The 14,580-nt window shown below is 37.8% G+C and overlaps 1 protein-coding gene across 1 annotated transcript; it reads left to right on the forward strand.

Moving 5' to 3' along the window:
* Positions 1–46: 46 nt before the first annotated feature.
* Positions 47–1,646, forward strand: LOC139981364 (uncharacterized). The gene is made up of 4 exons (XM_071993703.1): positions 47–161; positions 429–547; positions 958–1,049; positions 1,326–1,646. The coding sequence occupies exons 1-4, from the start codon at positions 47–49 to the stop codon at positions 1,501–1,503; spliced, it is 504 nt and encodes a 167-aa protein (XP_071849804.1). The 3' UTR covers positions 1,504–1,646.
* Positions 1,647–14,580: the final 12,934 nt, after the last annotated feature.

Genomic DNA, 14,580 nt, shown 5'->3' on the forward strand with positions numbered 1-14,580 from the left:
ACTTAGCTAGCGCCCTCTAATTATAATAACGACGTTAATAAGATAAATGAATTTCATTTCTTCATTTTGTGTACTTTATAGCTGCGACCAACAGCAGACTGACGTCACTACTGGACTGGACACTTCCCATGAAAGAGACGTTGAAAAAGAAGGTTCTCACGGTAAGCTTTATCGTACGGTTACACATCACTATAATTCATTTCAATTGTTTTGTATGTTTCCGATATTGTTGCAATCTATCTTGTAGGAAGATGCATAATGTTTTAAACACAATAAACAGGAATGACAAAACGAATTCCTGAGAAAGGAAATTACAAGAAAATGAAATTTTATTGAGGTACGGAACCGCCACCAACCTTCGTTCCGTTCTTCACATCTCTAATAAATATTCATTACTTTATAATGAGACTAAAATTTTGGCCCAACAGCTTTCCTTTTTGACGAAGATATTGCCAAACTCCCTTACGTTGAACCAATGAGACCGCTACAACTGGTCAAGTGGGAGGAGCTTAGTGACGTAACTGACCATGGCCTCGAATTAGATCAGGTACATACAGTAGACGAGAAAACTCTACCATTATTCGGAAACATTTGTGTTTTTCATTTTTTTCAGACAATACTTGAACATCATTTTCTTTCATGATGGTAAGAGTTGGCGCGAATCTATTAAATTAATTAACTAGAAAATAGAAGGGATCTTTGTGTTCTTCTTGTCATTGTGGTGAAGAAAGTGGATTGTTACGAATACATTTCGTATTTTCAAGTATTATTAATATTTTTGATAATTTTTCTTCTATTTGCGCATCTTTTATATAAGAGTTTAAAACGATGACGTTTTGTATAGTTATGAATACAGTTGAATTTATAAATAGTTAATATGATTATTTGCGAACTGATCCATTAATACTTTGCAATTGAAATATTTCTCAAAAGTTTATGGAATTTGTCTATCAGCAGGGTGAAGGCTGGGAAGTCACCGATATGTTTGCTACAAACGAGGCTGATTTTGGCTTCAAGTCAACCTTCGATGAAACCTTGTCTGAGTACACGTAAGTGGTTTGACGTCTTATATTCTATTTAACCATGATCGTGGAAAATACGTTTGCTTCGTCACAGAAAATGGAGGTAAAGATTTCAATAGCGGACCCGGTTCAATGTGTACTATACTTCTACGGACCTTATGTAGTTTCTTTTCGATTCATTAACTTTCTATTCGCTCAGTACTGTTTTTGAATTTTGAATAATTGAAACGGAATTATACTTAGTTTACAGTATGTATTTTTTTTTACGATACTTATATGAAGTTCTTGTCTTGTCTGCTTCAGGACCTTACTGGTAAAGGAAGCTACACCAGATTATCAGCTCAGATGGGAGAGGGCCTGTAGACTTGCTGATGAGATCGAAGGGAAGAAAAAGGCCGAGCAAGCGAACAGGGCCAAACAACCTAAAAAACGTAAAAAGAAAAGCCGTCGGTCAAAGAAATCAGGCTGTCCTTATAAATGAAGAGGAGATAAAACTTTTAAAAAAATAAAAATAATAATAATTAAAAAAACAAAAAAAAACACATAATTTATTTCTTTCAAGGCCCAATTTTAACGATTTTGTCAGTTTTGTCTTGTATTGTATTTTTTTTCGTCTCCAAAAAATAAATTAAAAATATATGTGTAGTTGACTTGTTTATGTCATTATTGTTTTGTAACGTGTACTCCGTCCTGGGAAGATAAGCGGATTCAACCGCGAGAGATCTTGAAAACACCAAAGTATTTGCCCATTTTAAAGAATTTGCTAGTTGCTACAGGAAGAAGGTTCAAGCGGTCGAGGTGGGCGGATTAAGTAGAGTTTGGTGGGTGGCGGAGGGTAGGGTAAGGTAACGGAAGGGTAGGGTAACGGAAGGGAGAGGGGGGAGGGTGTGATACTCAAAAAGTACTTGGAATATAATTATGATATGAGGTGGTATGATTGGGGTTAGAGGATAACTGAAATGGGAGGAGGTGTGGTCTTTAGAGAATGCAATCCGTACTATAACTCTGGGATACATTCTACACAAATCTGCAATGGTCCAGAGATTGTATATCCCCACCCGCCCTTCATGAACCCCCTCCCTACCCCCACCCCACGCCACTGACATCACTTGGTTCAAATGTCACGATGACTGAAGAAAATATTCGAACCAGATCATCGACATCTAAATTGCTTTGGACGATCTATTCCATTTAGCCATTTTAAGCCGATCTATTTCTGGTCGCATCGAGTGTGCTTAACAAAATTCAAAATTTTGCACTAATGTGAACACTGTAAGTATAAAGGTTTTGGACATGTTTCTTTGACAAGTTGATACAATTTCGACATTTATGAAAAAGATGGCGTCCAAGGGCACATATATATTCATATACGTGTCAAAACCTAAAAATGAAGTTAGCCTGCAATTCCGGTCACGATGAAACTAGCTATATATATATATATATGTATATATATATATATATATATATATATATATATATATATATATATATATATATATATATATATATATATATATATATATATATATATATATATATATATATGGTAATGCATGCGTAAGTTGCATATTACAGTATCATTAAAACAGTCGTATGACCTCGTGACTAGAGTTTGTCGAACACCAAAAGGGAATTATAAAACCGTGAAGTGTTGCTTGCAATTTTTGGCATGCCCTAGTTTTTTTCTTCTGATTCGATTAGAACATACATGTGTACGTTACTCTTTCACATGAATATAGAAAAAGATAATTTCCCATGTGATGTTTGATTTTCAACATTTACCCCCCATGGAGATTACAAAGCTCGATAACGATGCATAATATTAGCCCGATTTACATGTTTCCTCCTTTGTGATTAATAAACAACATTACATATATATATATACGCCTGATTCCATTCGGGACCGATAGTCAGTCAGCCTTGTGGGCTAACCCAATTGAGTATATACTTGTTCCACTTTTCCGCATGCCTTTCCGCTGTGTTACGTTCTACCCAAGCATACCGATGATAAAAAATTGGAAGAATGAAAAAAAAGGAAGAAAAACGAAAAAAGAGGGTCATTGACCAAGTAAGGCAAGTGGATCAACAGAATAATCTTATTTTAGTAAGTCTTCCGGTATCTGACACCCTTTACAGAAATTCTCAACTCGAATTTAGACGATGTTTGGTAAATTAAAAGTTACGATTTTTTTCTCACAATCTTTTTTTTCTCTGAAGTCATAATTATTTATAGCGCCATCAAATTATTTGTAAAGGGAATTGTTTCGCAAGAGTGGTTCGCCAGTGAAACGGCTGTTACTTAGCAGTGTGTGTCAGAAAACTGTTTGCCGCACTGTAGGTGTATATATGTACACGTTTAGTGCAATGTTACTGCTGGGAAAAGCGATGGGTGGGAAGGGGAAAGATTATCACGTGCACCCCCCACACTCTCCCGACTTTGGAGGGAAAATATTGAAACGTGAGAATTTCGATACACTTAAAGTGCCCCCACTTTTTGAACAAAAAACAAAGCTAAGCAAATAAGAAAGAAAGAACAACCTGAAACCTCTTCATAAAATTAAAGTTAACCAAGTTTGTTAATGAAAAGTATCCACTTTCTGTTTTGGTGATTTAAAAACTTGGATTTTTGTCTTGTAAGTGAAACGGAGGCTATTTTTGGTATTAATAAACCAAAAGTGACAATTTGTTGAAAACATGAGAGAAGGAGGAGGGTGACTATAGACTAGGATGCACTTGCTCCACGCATTTCTGAGAGAAAATCATTTGAAAAGTGATCTTCTTCATAAACTGAGGTTTCTCTTTTGCCGCACGTCTCAATGCCCCTCGAAGTTTTCCATGTCATCCCAATTCAGTCCTCTTCCGACGAGTCTGGATGCTTAAAAATACAGAAAAGCCGTCTTTTCTTTTATTACACATTAATGTGCCCATTTACATGCAACCCCATACTCAACTCGCACCCGTTCCAATGGCCGGAATCGTTCAAGTTATCAAAATTGTCTCTCCTAAATCAGGATCATTTTAATATCTGCACGAAGATGACGTGTCCAAGCCTTGGCACCTCGTGTCTGTTTGTGACAAATAAATCCGATATTTGCAAGCCTCTTCATATATATATATATAATAATGGTCTTGTTTGGACAGCTTCTTTTCTTAACAGATATATTAATTTGGATACTTTGTAGTGACCTAACTTCAGTAAAATGTCAGTGAACTTCAAGGACCCGTTTGTCGTATTACTATATAATTCTCGGTATACAGCTAACAGGCTAATAGAAGACAATTCTCGGAGATGTTTCAAAGAATTTTCTCCCAACCCCTTTTAGCTATTTTTCTTTCTTCTTAGCGATATTCCACAGGGACGGACCGAACGATACGTAATAGTTTATTGGCGTTTGCCGAGCACCTGCTTTGATCATTTCTAATTGAATTAATAGCCATCTGTGTCTTAATACGTTCATAGGCTGTCAACATTCAATCCATGAAGGTGACAGAATTTAATGTTTTTATCAATGTAGTTATCTTCATTTGATATATACATACATATATATATATATATATATATATATATATATATATAAATATATATATATAGATATATTGGATATTTATAAAAGTCTGTAATTGTTTTACAAATCCCGAAATGCATGTATACCCTTCAACCAACCCTCCCCCCTCCCACTACCAGTCGGTCCTCTCCGACCGTTCCCAAATCTCACAATTCCTTTATACCGAGCATGCGCATATTGGAATGAATGAACTCGTTGAATTTAGTACTCCTGAATGAGGCCGGCACAATGAAATTTAAGAAAAAAACATTCACGTTTGCCGAGAGATATATTACCATCCCAATTTCCCTAACGAATTTGCCATCGTCATCGTCATCATCATCGTCATCGCCATCGCTATCTTCTTCATAATCCATTTTATTTCCTGACTGCCTTTGTCTACGTCACTACGTCCCCTTCGTCGTCATTGCCATTATGATTACTGTTGTCATTTTCATCGTCATCACGTCGTCATCGGCATCGTCAATTGTTTTCTCTCATTACGTCATCGTCATTGTCTTTATCATTACCATAATGTCATTGTCATTATCATGATTATCAGTATCATTATCATTATTATCAGCACAACCTATTTTGCTTTTCTATCTTACAATACGAATTAATGACTCTTTAACATGCTCTCAGGCTTAGTTCCTGTAGCCTCAAATGGATGATTGATCAACAATCAGCATTCAAAGATGGTACCTCACCTAAATAGGAAAGGAAGGAGTTTGGAGTGATACATGTCGTTTGATCAGCCCAGTGCACGGTTATACTCACTTCATGTTGTATTTTTTTGTGCACAATAAAATTCTCTCTGTTAATCATCATTCTTTCAAGCATATTATAGATGAAGACATCCAGCAACACGATAAATTATGGGAGGGCGCTGTCACATCTGTCCTTTACCAGCAACATCAGCAGCTTCTCTTCTATAGGACCAGGTACAGTCTCTGAAATCACTGATAATTCCTTTGAGGAATCTCTGGCGGACACTTTTGGGCAAAGTACCGTTTCGGTTGTTCGTGGTGTTATGTTTTGGGCGGACAACATACCAGGGGTATAGTCAAATAGGTACCTACAATGTGAGGGCGCTTGTGAGCGCCGTGACAGGCTCAGCAAAAGTTGGCTACGCAGCTAGCCTCTGACACTGCAAATATGCAGAGACTATGTGAAACTTTAAGTGTCAACGTCCAGTCATGTATAGGTATCGTACACTTGTCCAGTAATGCCAAAATTGTAGCGCGCACGCGCACTAAAATAAATATACAGCCTAGACACGAAAACCAAAAAATAATGCAATGGAGTTGTAGCAGATGTTAGATCTTAAAAATCAGCTGTTTTATACAAATTCTATCACCAGACAAACAGAAGAGAGAAAATCAAATTATAGATATAGATTTTATAATTATGAAACGATATACATATGATGGTTAACCTTGGAAGTCAAAAACGTTTGACTTGCTCAAGTCGTTAAAAAATGTCAACCAAATATATAAGATGACCTTGTAAAGGTCACAGGCCAAGCAATAGAGCGTATACAATTACAAAATATCCAGAATAAACAAGCACTTAACACCACTTCATCGGGAGGATAGAATTTATTTTTATGAAGATAAACTTTGACGGTGACCGGTCGTAGCCGAAGGGAGAAAAAAATAAAATCTCACGTCAATGGTTTGTCCATTTAGGCAATTTGATCAGGAAACAAATATTTACGACTGGCAGCGCATGATGTGGCCATAAATTGAAACAAGTTGATATTAGTATTAAGCACGAAAGAGGTCACTTCGTTCGCTTATAGAGAGAGGTTTGGTTTTTTTCTTCTTCTAAGGTTTGTTTGTAATGATAGGAAAACTGCACGAAAATGCCCTGGTTAAAAGAGAAAAGGGTAATGCAAGATCCTGTTTTCGTAGTGACGTAATGACTTGCAATTTGCATGTCAATATATAGGCCGATGTCAATACAACAGTTCATCGAAAGGCTGCTGAATAGGTCAAAAGTGAAAAGTTATGTTAATAATAATATAATAAAATTCAGGAATATGTATAGTATATAGTATTATATATAGGTTTATATAGTCTTTTATTATTTTTTGGGATAAATGCGACTTAATGACGTCATTAATGATATGCGGAACATTAAACTCACGTAACTGAAATTGCCATGAAAAATACATATTAAACTGGTTTTATTTTGACAGGGCTATCCACGGTGGGATGAATCAAGGAATGTTTTCACATTCGTACCCCCTCACCCCCCCCCCCCTTAACCTTCTTCTCCCAGCTGTAAATTCTTGCCGCTAAAATGGTATCATTGTTTTGTGAAGGTCTGCATCGCTTCACGTGATTGAACACTCAAAAATATCTCGAACTTATGGCCTCACCCAGCTTCACCTCACCCACCCTGTCCCGTTTCTGCGAAATGGTCGCTGTTAAAATGGCGTGCCGTGCATATATGGGAACGTATAGGCACCATGCCTTTACTTATTCTTCTCTCACATGAACGCAACGATTCGTGCTCGTAAAAAACTTCGTAAAAAAACTCGTAAATCCAACATTCATCTCTTTCCGCAACCACATCTCTCTCTCTCTCTCTTTATTTCTGTTTCATCGACCCTATTATTCCCGCACGTATAAGATGACTATACTATACTGTATCTATTAAGTACGGCAGACCTCACATCTATATAGATGCCTGCAGTTTTGATATATTCTATTCCCAGCTACATACATTAATTTACATTGGTATTTAGACGTCGGATGGTGGAAATTCAATCGAATTGGCATTTTGAGGCGATAATAGCTGAGTGGCATGTTATCGTTCAAAAACCCCAAATCTGATTAATGTTGCGAGTGTCAATTCCTCCGGTAAATTAATCAAACCCTCTTAGGGTATTAGCATTAATATTTCAAAAGCTCCCGCTAAATTCACGGACGATGAAGACTGGGAACGCGTACTTATTCCAGTAAGGGGTATTTTCCCTAGTGGAATCAAGTGTCAAATAACGGCTCTATAAATGAGTGTGTAGATTGTACAAGTATATATATAAATATATATATATATATATATATATATATATATATATATATATATATATATATATATATATATATATATATATATATATATATTAGTGATCCACTAATCGTTTATTGCTCACCCGAATGTGCACCTTTACATCTGCACAGAATAAAGGTCTTCCTTGTGTCTCTTTTCGGCATGTTTCATTCTCTGTTTAATGCAGCTTTTCAAAGTTTAAGACATCACTTGGCATTCACCATTCACTTCAAAGAACTTGAAACAAGATTTCTTTCGTTATTCTTTCCAAATGTCAGGAATTGCCTGAAGCATTTGATTTTAATTTCAACATGCGTTTGACTGACTGACGCAAATGTCTGCCATGGTCACTGGTGCTGCCGACCCGATAGTCTCGGTTGCTTCAAACTAAAAGACATGGAACAAGAAAGTTCACTGAAATCGTTTGTATGTTGAAAGAGCCACTGTCGGCGTTGATTTTTGTTACTGGGGGTCGGGGGGGGGGGTCGGGGGACAGGGGACAGGGGACAGGGTCGGGGGACAGGGTCGGGGTACATAGTCAACACTTCGTTAGTTGGGGGGGGGGCACTTACATATTCCGGGGACGACACTTTTGAACTACAAAGATCTTTGATTGTCCCTACAGAAAGTTCCCTACAACGCCACAACTTCCAAAACGGAAACTCGACAAGAGTCATAATTGCATGTTATTACGCTTGTCTGTAAATAATCATCAGAGGAATGAAACATATGTCCCCTCCCCTCCCCTCCCCTCCCCCCCTCCCCACCTAGAAAGTTGAAAGTCGAAATTGCGAACCCAAAGTAAACATTTCGAGATAATACTTCGAACTCGAAAATTCCTCATATAACAATCTTTTTACTGCCAATGTCCCATCTGGGCCACCATAGCACCTGCATATCTACATGTGAAATTTGCATTCAATTCCTACATGCTGTATTTGAGATTTATGATTATGCGGCTATGACATCACACCTGTTTGCTTCAAGTTTAAATCACAGTATAAACTATGACAATTTTCAACTATCAATATAACATTAAATAGAAGAAAAAAAATATCACCACGATGTTTAGTGAAATAACCCACTTTCACCAGTCAAAAATAAATTTACCTCTGGACTATCATGTTAAATGACGTCACCCGACACCCATCGCTATGTAAATTAGAGTAAAGTTTTTAACATTAAAGCCGCACAAGTGGACGTAGGCGTGTGTTTTGTACAGAGTTACCTGACGGAAAGTACTATTGTACGTAGTAACTGATTGTTCAGGAAATTATTTTTCTACATAGGCCTACTCGAGTTTACTGTTTATAGTTACATGATTGTTATTTTCACCATTTTGTTTTTCGCGAGAAAGACCTAGTACGCGAGCTGATCGGTGTACCTCAGGCTACCACTGATTCTGCTTCTATAGCAAACAATACCAACTAGCATAGTGAAACAGGGAATTTGCATGAATTCCAAAAAAAAAAAATTTCTTGTTTAAAATTTGCTTTGAACAGAGGAACTGACGTCATCATCCCCATCTTGACCCTTTGAAGAAAATTGATTGAGAGAATAAATATTGGTTAATTTTGTTGTTTTCCATTGCTTGTTTCAGGAGTGAGACCCAGATACGCGAGCTGATAGGTATACCGCAGGCTACCACGGATACTGTCTCCATAGCGACTAGACAAACCAACATATGTGAAATAGTGAATATTCATGATTTAGTTTCAAGAACATTTCTTGTGTATAATTTGCATTGAATAGAGGAACTGACGTCATCATGATCTTGACTCTTTGAATAAAATGACTTGAGGTGAAAAAAATATTAGTTACTTAGGACGGCATTCGAACCAATGCCAGCAAAGAACTAACTATATAGGGATCGGCATCGACTAAGGGGTGGTTAGCTCCGTTGGTAGAGAGCAGGGTTTGTAATTCCGAAGTCACTGGTTGCGAATTCCGCGGTCCTAGCCAAAAACCAGAAGTTTACTGCTTTTGTTCAATTTATAAATTACTTCCGGCCACGCAGTCAGTTCTTTTCGTTGTCGTTGTATACTGATGTATAAGTGTATAGTAAGTAAATATTGTGTAAGAAACAAGCTACCCTTGAACATTGCACTGTCAGTCAAAACATGATAATGTTCAAGGATGGGGGGAGGGGGGGGGGCTATTACATATCTACACTGCAGTTTTGCCTCAACATTGTATGTCATTAATGTGTGAAGGATCGATGTTATGTACCCGCCACGGGAGCTTAATAAATCGATGCATCTGAATAATTACCCTAAGTCTTTTTTTTTTGGTTTCTAAAAATTTGGGCCAACGATATAACTACGTACGGTATGCGCTATAAATAACGTATCATCTACTGGATTCAAGTTGTAAAATATGCGCAATCCGGCAACAAAACCTCTTTCATGTTATTTATTTCCCACCTCAGTTTAGTCGTCCTAACCCACAGGGCATGTATGCATGCATGGGCGTGGTGTTTTCTTCATAATATACGTCTTTCAAGGAACGCCGTTAGGGTGAAAAAAGTGTATAGAAAGTGTAACTATTCGTTTCCCATTTTGAATGCAAACATCTCTCGCAGCTATCACTCCATCGAAGTGATACTCCTCCAGTGATGTAAAAGAAAAAAATCATTATCATATTGCCCTAGAAAAAGACATTTGAGTCTCGTAGCCTCGGGCTGCCAGTCGTTTTGAAGAACCATCAAGAGAAAGGCCTTTTTAACGATATCGATCTTACCCGAGTGCTTAAAAACCCACAAGACCGGGGGTCTTGTGCCAATTAAGATGGAAGAACGCATTGTAAATCGAATAAGATATTGAAATTACGTACCATTGGAAGTGTTAACGAGCTAGAATTAACAAATAATTGGAGAGAACGTTTCCCAATGGCTTTATATACAATTCTTATTTGTTTGTGACAAATAAGTGTAATCCATTTGAGTTGTCCGTTGATTGACTCAAGACACGAAACATTTGTATATAACCTCTGGTTTGGGATGAAGGGGGGGGGGGGGCGGGTTTTCGACATTTTAGAAAGTTTCCAACGTTTCGTCCCCAGTGATGTTATGATGGCCGGAGAGATTGTTTGATAAGCCTTTCACCCCTCGGGTGTAGAAGAGATCATCAGAGGTCAAATTTAGCGATTTGCTCTGCTGAAAAACAAATTACACAAAAACAGTATATCCGAGCAATACTAATTTCATTAAATGAAAATTAGGAACAATAGGCCGGATGTTTCAGGTGAATTTTTGATTCGGTTTATTTTTATCAGAATGGAGATTTTGCGCCCCGTGCCCTCCGGGTGGTGGCGCCCCTGTTGATAGTCAGATACCGTCCTGGACGCTCCGTCAAGAGTTTCTGAGTAATAGCTCCGTTTCCTTCGTGGCTGGGATAACGAGGAAGTTGGGGGGGGGGGGGTTGTGTGAAGTCGTAAACAAACAGAATACGTGATCATCCGTTAAGATGAGTCAATGCTGTCAACCCACAGCTTTATGTTTCTGGATCTAACTACTATCCAACCCGTTCCTCTTTGGTCACTACACTACGGGGGAGGAGGGGGGGGGGATATCGTGGGAACTCGTTTATTATCCGACTTTATAAATTGGCAACATGTGAAGTCTTTATATGTGTACATAAATAGGCACAAATCAATAAGGAAGGAGCAAAGGGTGGGGAGGGGAGGAGGTAAGGGAGGTTGAAGCTCCTATGTCAACATCTGAAAGAGATAATAACTGAAAAATAATGGAGACGGCACTGCATCGAAGAAGTTGATCAGTTTTTCAGCTCTTTAACTTTTGAATCCCATAAAAATACTTCCATTCCAATCTCGCTTCTACGACGATCTGTCCGGTCGAAATGCATTGAACTAGACCTACATTAGACCGAAGTAAAACTTCATACAAACATGGCAAATACAAACAGCCTGTAAACTATTTCCTTTATTTAACTTAATTTGTGTTTTTTTTTTCTCCTTTGCTGCCACATTACTAACTCGTCGTACGACAAAGTCGTAGACGAATGGGAACCATAAACCGACAGAAAATGGACATTTAAGTTTAAAGCAGACAACTTTTTGTCGATTTTGGTTTAAAACAAGAAGGAATTCGATGATTAAATCCTATACAAATGAAAGTTTAATTTTACCGTGCATAAATTAAATAAAAAGAAATAAAAAAATAATAATAATAATAATACTCATAATAATAAGTATACATAAATGAAATATGCAGAACTCAATTTAAAATTAGTAGATACTGTTGCATGGTGACTACTATAACATAAAATGTGTCTGGGACATTTTTTACTAGAAAAGGCAAATATTTATTAAGCACTGTCCATTGAGATCGCATTGAAGGGGTATGAGGGTTGCGAGGAGGGGGGGGGGGGGGTGAGGTAGGAGGGACGTAAATTTAGCTCGACTCTAGTACAGTTACATGTATTATACTCAGTAGATTTGGTAAACTTTTCAAACAGCCGCTTTAAGACGACACGCATAACCATTAATGATGATATTAGTTACATAGAAATGACTATAAGTGTTAGGGATTTACGTTTATGCATTCGCAATCCCATCGTCGTTAAGGTAATGCAGATTATCGTTAGTTTCTTGTCTTATACTCAGTGTGATAATTATTGTCCTTTTCAGCGTTCCTTGGTATAATTTTGCGAGTCGTTCACCGGTACTTAAGCAGTCGTTTGCCGCAGTCACGTTGCAATCACACTACATTAAAGTTACATTCAGATGGCAGGCAATGTGCGTACAATTATAGTGAACATAGAGATTTTTCCCCACTGGTATATTTTTATTAAGCGATTTATTTGTTTTCGTTCACTCTTTAATGGATGTTTACAGGCATATTACAATCTAAATCTTTTATATCCAGGAAATATGAAACAGAGAGGAGTATATGACGTCACCATGACAAATGATGTTTTTCCCTTTGCTTTTATTATCTTGTTGTTTTGATTTAGCCTTCAAAACCTGCTTATTTGAAAATGTAGGCCTTTTCTGAATTACAGCCTTTCTCGTCAAAATGTTTGTATTTTCATTTTACATTTTTATATAAATTATCAAATCAGAGAGATGAAGTTCAGTTCACCTGTCATGATACATAATACTACCCTATATCTGCTGTTGCCAGATACAATTTGAAAATGTCCACAAAACGTTGAAAACCAACAAACAAGGAATCAAACATACTATAGGCAAACACGCGAACAAACATGATCTTCAGGAGTAAAGCATCCTGGCCACCATCAGGACGTGATTTAAATCTCTCCGTGCGAAGCAGAAGGGAAAACAATTTGACAGGGAAACTGTTGAAAAACAATAAAATTATCGACCGATTATCTCTGTTATGATTCTCTCTAGTGCAACACTGACACACATCTGCACATTTTAGTATAGGCTATCGTATTATCGTGTCTATTTAATATTATACCATCGTGCACGCATTAGTGGAGAATAATCACGGAAGATTTCAATGAAGAGGTTGGAAATAATATATCCCTGTTGGATCATCTTTGTTTTCGCAGTTCTCATGATCACATGGGATTTGGATGAAACGAGCTTCCCAGGTTTACAGAGCTCCCTGATGTAGAGCTGATAAGGGAAACGACAAATGACTTTAATTTGAATGCAGACGAGAAGCGCCTATACTCACTTCGGAGAAAAATAAAGGGGGGGGGGGGGGAGCGGAAGCTTTAGCCTTTAATGTCCAGCTATGTCAACAAAGTAGGAACAAACTCAATTTCATGAGATGGTTATGAATTTACATAAAAGTTTAACGAAAACTTGGAGAAGTATAGTAGCCTCTTGCTTCACTGTGTACTTACATCTAATGTAGATTTTTTGCATGAAGACTATAGTTTACTAGTGGTGTATGGCTGCCCAGTCTACCACAAGAGAGTTGAACTGTTTTTGGTGTGATGGGGGAGGGGCTGGGTGGGTAGAAAGGGGGGGGCGGTTCTAATCAAAACCTTCGGTAACAAATTCGGTATGGTCACATTTTATACTTGTTTCCCTGACCCTCTGTCACGGGAAATTCCGGATCAATGAACTGCTGCGGAGAGACAGAGTTTGAAGAACGGAGGCCGTGTTGTCAAGGCAATGTTCCTGCCGAAATTCTGAGAGGCATATTTAGTGACGGAAAATACAAAATCGACAATAATTTACCAAATGAAAACAACTATTGCTTCTTTAGGTACCAATATACAAGTCGTAAAATGTCTATATTTAATTATGCCGTTATAGTCAACGGGAAAGATTTTAAGATTTTTACGGGAAAGGCAGTTATCCATAGGCAAAGGCTAATAATCTGAGATTCTACCGTAACCGATTTTACTTCTTTAAAAGAGATACATTGTCCCCTCCTACTTCTCCTGAAGTTGTGTAATCAGGATTTATGTTTCAGAGAAGGGGGACGAGGGTCCTAAGGGGGGGGGGAGGGCTGCCCCATGCTGTTCTCAAGCCTCAGCAACAATGGTCAAATGAAGTGATGTAAACATTTAATTAGTTCACATGACGTAAAAGGAAGGTTCGTGAGTGGGGGGGGGGGGGGGTTGCTGGGAAGGTTTGGAAACGCCTCGTGTCAGGAAAACAATCTCTTTAATAATGTTAAGTATATTCCTTTACGTCCGGCGGAAGTGTTTCCTTTCTTTGGTAAGTTAGTTGACTCCAGACGGCCATATGGTTACATAAGATCACCATGTGTTTTTCCCATCAGCCATTTCGGCTGAGACCGGAATACCGATTATTATCAGAGAAAAGAAAACAACGGTGATTCAAATGCAAGTCACGTGACCTCGAAATAGATAGATCTTCAAGAAACAGAGAAATGCTTGACTGGCTGATAAGGTCATAATTTTGTTGTTTTTTTGTTGCTCAATAACTTCTCCAGGTTTTTGATGTACCTGAATGAGTCTAGGCGCCTACTAAAGAAAACAATTAAC

This window comes from Apostichopus japonicus, chromosome 15 (assembly GCF_037975245.1).
Source record: "Apostichopus japonicus isolate 1M-3 chromosome 15, ASM3797524v1, whole genome shotgun sequence".
In the NCBI taxonomy this organism is placed as follows: Eukaryota; Metazoa; Echinodermata; class Holothuroidea; order Aspidochirotida; family Stichopodidae; genus Apostichopus; species Apostichopus japonicus.